The sequence below is a fragment of the Kryptolebias marmoratus genome, linkage group LG13, assembly GCF_001649575.2.
Source record: "Kryptolebias marmoratus isolate JLee-2015 linkage group LG13, ASM164957v2, whole genome shotgun sequence".
NCBI classification, from domain to species: Eukaryota; Metazoa; Chordata; class Actinopteri; order Cyprinodontiformes; family Rivulidae; genus Kryptolebias; species Kryptolebias marmoratus.
The window spans coordinates 2,988,823-2,992,628 of record NC_051442.1 but is presented as its reverse complement, the minus strand read 5'-3'; the positions used below and the strand labels follow the sequence as shown (position 1 = coordinate 2,992,628).

Below are 3,806 nucleotides of genomic sequence, written 5' to 3'. Positions count from 1 at the left end.
CACATTATTTACATGAAAACAACTCGGATATGTTTGAACTGGTGCAGGAAGAAGTAAAAACATGTAAAATACTGCACCAGTGCATTTATGTTCAATTTAAATTTTCATTAATGATGATTTAAATTCAACTTTATTGAGATTAAAGCAATAGCTTTGATCTTTTGAAGTGGGGCTCCGTGGAAAGTTAATGAACAATTAATATCTGCTGTTTATAAATGTTGAAAGAGCTTCCCTAGAGCCTAGAGAGCTGTTGATAAAGACCTGTAAATTAGAAATTAGAATAGTTTTAAAACTTTCTCACAGTACTGCACAATCTGATGCAGCCTACATGTACGGTAAATGTTATGTAACTTTATTATTTCTTTTTTCTGAGCATCTTCAGCAGCATCTTCCTCCTCCCGTGTGGTTGAATGAGGCGGCTGCAGTTCCCGGGCTGACCTGCGGGGGGCAGCAGTCGCTCTCAGAACGGCGCATGTGCAGTTCGAAGAAGAGAAGACTGGGACGGTAAAGGTGGAGGAAAAAAAAAATCATAGGAATTACTCCTGTTTACAACAACATAATGGAGCCCAGATGGCTGAATAACGTATGCAGGCGTGTTTTATGGGCTGGATTTACGTTATATGTCGTAATTGGTGAGTATCAAAACGAAAAAAAAATCGCTTATTTTTCATTCCTTAACGCTTAAATTTGAGGTAATTATTTTTTATGTGGGATATCAGGTTCGGCTAGCAGCGTTTACACCCCCGAACGGCAACCTCACCGATTAATACCCCTTTGTCCCGCGGTGTTAATTACGATTAGGGCTGATGTTAAACACCCACCCGGGAGCACTCGCGTCTTATCGGCTTCGGGTTTGGCCACACGTCGCCGCGGCGCTGGAAATCCCAGAAAACCTTAAATTCGCCAAAATCTGAATGGAGTCTGGTGGGGACGGTGGCTGCCGCCCAGCCGGGGCTCTCCAGTGGATTCTGGATGGGGGAGAAAACTAACAAATCCGGTCATTTTTAGCTCATATAAAACACAACAGCTGACTGGATTGTTGCAGTTTTTTCCAAATACATCCACATTAATCATATAAAGTAAAACCAAAGTGTTTTTGTGCATTGTGTAAACCCTCAGGGGAATAATAGGTCCTTTTTTATTGAAGCCTCATTGTCATTTACAGTGATTTGGACCATGATTTATTTAAATCTGTGACTCTCACCTGCAGTAATTTGTTAATACGGCGCCAACATATCAGCTGTTGTTAGATAATAGTTTGGCTCAGTGTCCAAAACCAAAAGATTAGATCTCATTTCCTCCTCCTGAACCAAACAGTAGTTGTGCTATCAGATTATGTCTATTTATTTACTTTTTGAATTACTAACAAAGCTGGAAGCCCTTGGTTTTTAATCATTACGTAACCCCATTTACTCCAATGAAGGTGGTAAATTTCTAAAATCAGACCATTTCAGCCAATATCTGGTGCTGAAAGCAACAACATCAGCGCTTTAACGTGATTATTTTCTACTCTCAGCTTTGATTTTTATTGTTTTATCTATAATCTGTGCAGCACTTTGGTCTGTGCTTGCTTTCAGATGCACTCAATAAACTGACTTCACTTTTTTTTTTGTAATATTTTATCGCCTGAGCTTCCTTGTTGTCATGCTGGCAAGGTATCAAGCAGTTTTATGTCACGTTTATTGGTGCGATTAAAAACATACAAGCTGCATCGTTCGATAAAATACAGACACAAAAACAGACTAAATCAAAAGTAAGTGTCATGGTTAGCTTTAAGTGTTTGAATAATATACTGTTTCATAAGAAAACAACTCAAAACAAACTTCCTAACATTTAATTTGCATCTCTTTGTTTGTTGTTCGTTCTTTTAACCCATACCAGCATTTCTTAGGGTTTTATTGTTAAATATCAGTCGTGTTTATCACCTGATTAGTGAGCAAAAAGCTAAAGATTAGTTGTTTTTCTTAGAAACGACACAAAGTAGAAGTTATGATCAAATCGAAGCCCTGCAGATATTAACGACGCTGCTGTTTGGTTCGATTCGATCGTCGTGTAAGAATGTTATCGTTCCTTCTGAAGGCGGGAGGGCAATCATGTTTTTGTTCTCAGAACACCTCACGAACCAGCTGTTAATTAAACTTTCAGAAAGCAACGACTGGATGTACGTCAACAGCTGGAAATCGTCAAAAACTCGTTTGTTTTTGCAGAAATCGATCTGAAACCTGATGTGGTCGTAGCTGAGAGTCGTTCGCAACACGTACTGCGAGCACGACTTCCCGTAACTTTAAGGTTTACGGCTGCAGTGTTTCTCACCTGGAGTCAAAGTCCACAAGTTACACATTAAAGAAGTGGCTGCATGTCGGCTGTGAAGTTAAATTTAAAACATTATTGTCTGAAAATCTTTTTAACAACAATATTCTGTTTATTCAGAGTCAGCAGAAGTTTTCACAGCCTGAACGCTGAATAATTCGATAAACAAATCTGGATTCGAACCCTTTTTCTGGGTGATGAAGTGGTTTATTGGTGCTCTGCTGTAAATCTCATATCGTCTGACGGAAGGGGGGGGGATGGACGACGAGCACTTCCTTCTGTTTATGTTGTGAAATTATCTCCGAGCCGAGGCTGCTTTTGGTTCTGTTTTTTCCCCCGGAGTCTGAATCTCTCGCTGTTTATTAGATGAGCTGGAGTCTTAATTGCTGCGGACGGCGAGGGCTTTCTGCTCCCCGGCTGTGTTTATGTGACGCCTTTCAGGTCCTCTGACTGCAGCGAAGATGGAAACGTCTGGATTTATCTGACTTTATTATTAAAGACGTTAGAACTTTGTTTTGAAGGCGAGCGAATGGTTAAACACCCCCCCAACTAGAGCTGACTTTGCTCTTTAACAAATAATACTTTAACTCAGTAATATTAGTCAATAATTGATTTATTGTTTAATATTTTGCTGATCTCAGCACAGAGCAGCAGAATCAGATCATGTATTATTAAATGTGTTGAAGAGGATGTTTATAGATGACAAACTGTTCTGTTCACAAGCTGAAAATATGAAATATTTTTAATTATTTCAGCCTGAAACCAAACGGAGTCCTCCTCAAACCTGAAGCCTGAATCTGACGGGGCTGCAACAAGCTGGAGACGCTAAATTACAAAAAAAATACGTACATTTTCGCTCCCTGAACTGCTGCTAACGACGCGTTTTATTGGTAGGTTTGAAGATGAGATGAAAATATTCATTGTGAGATTGAATCACAAACGCGGCGGCGGTGGCGGCTGCCAAGGTCGGCGCAAAGCGAGCCGAGGCTGATACGACGTGGGTGACGAAAACAAAACAAGCGCGGCCCAGAATGCAATTCTGCGGGCCGCGCGCGCAAAAAATAAGAACCGCAGAGTTTAGGAAGAGCGGAGCATGAGCCACTTAATGTTTTTATGAGCTGAAAATAATAATAAAGATGATTATTTTCTGCTTATTGTTGTTTAAATGGTGGCTTAAACTGGAGTTTTCTGCAGGTATGAAGGCTAAGTGCCGAACAGCAGCTAAATAACAGCTAAAGGAGCTAAAGCTGAGTTGGTGAAACAAAGGGAACGAAAGCTTAAAGATCAGAAGAGCAGAAATGTTGCATAAAGATAAATAGAGCAGAGCAGAAACTGAAGCTAAAAGGTAGCTAAAAGTTAAAGAGCAACATGGTAGCTAAAGCCGAAAGGAGCAACATGGTAGCTAAAGCCGAAAGGAGCAACATGGTAGCTAAAGCCGAAAGGAGCAACATGGTAGCTAAAGCTGGAAGGAGCAACATGGTAGCTAAAGCCGAAAG

General features: G+C 40.4%; 1 protein-coding gene across 1 annotated transcript in view; it reads left to right on the top strand.

The window, feature by feature from the left end:
• Positions 1-470: 470 nt before the first annotated feature.
• mpzl1l (myelin protein zero-like 1 like) overlaps positions 471-3,806 on the top strand; it is a 17,035-nt gene continuing 13,699 nt past the window's right edge. Inside the window, exon 1 of the mRNA XM_017429187.3 lies at positions 471-632. Coding sequence (XP_017284676.1) covers positions 560-632 — 73 coding nt within the window. The 5' untranslated portion in view covers positions 471-559. The remainder of the gene's footprint in view (positions 633-3,806) is intronic.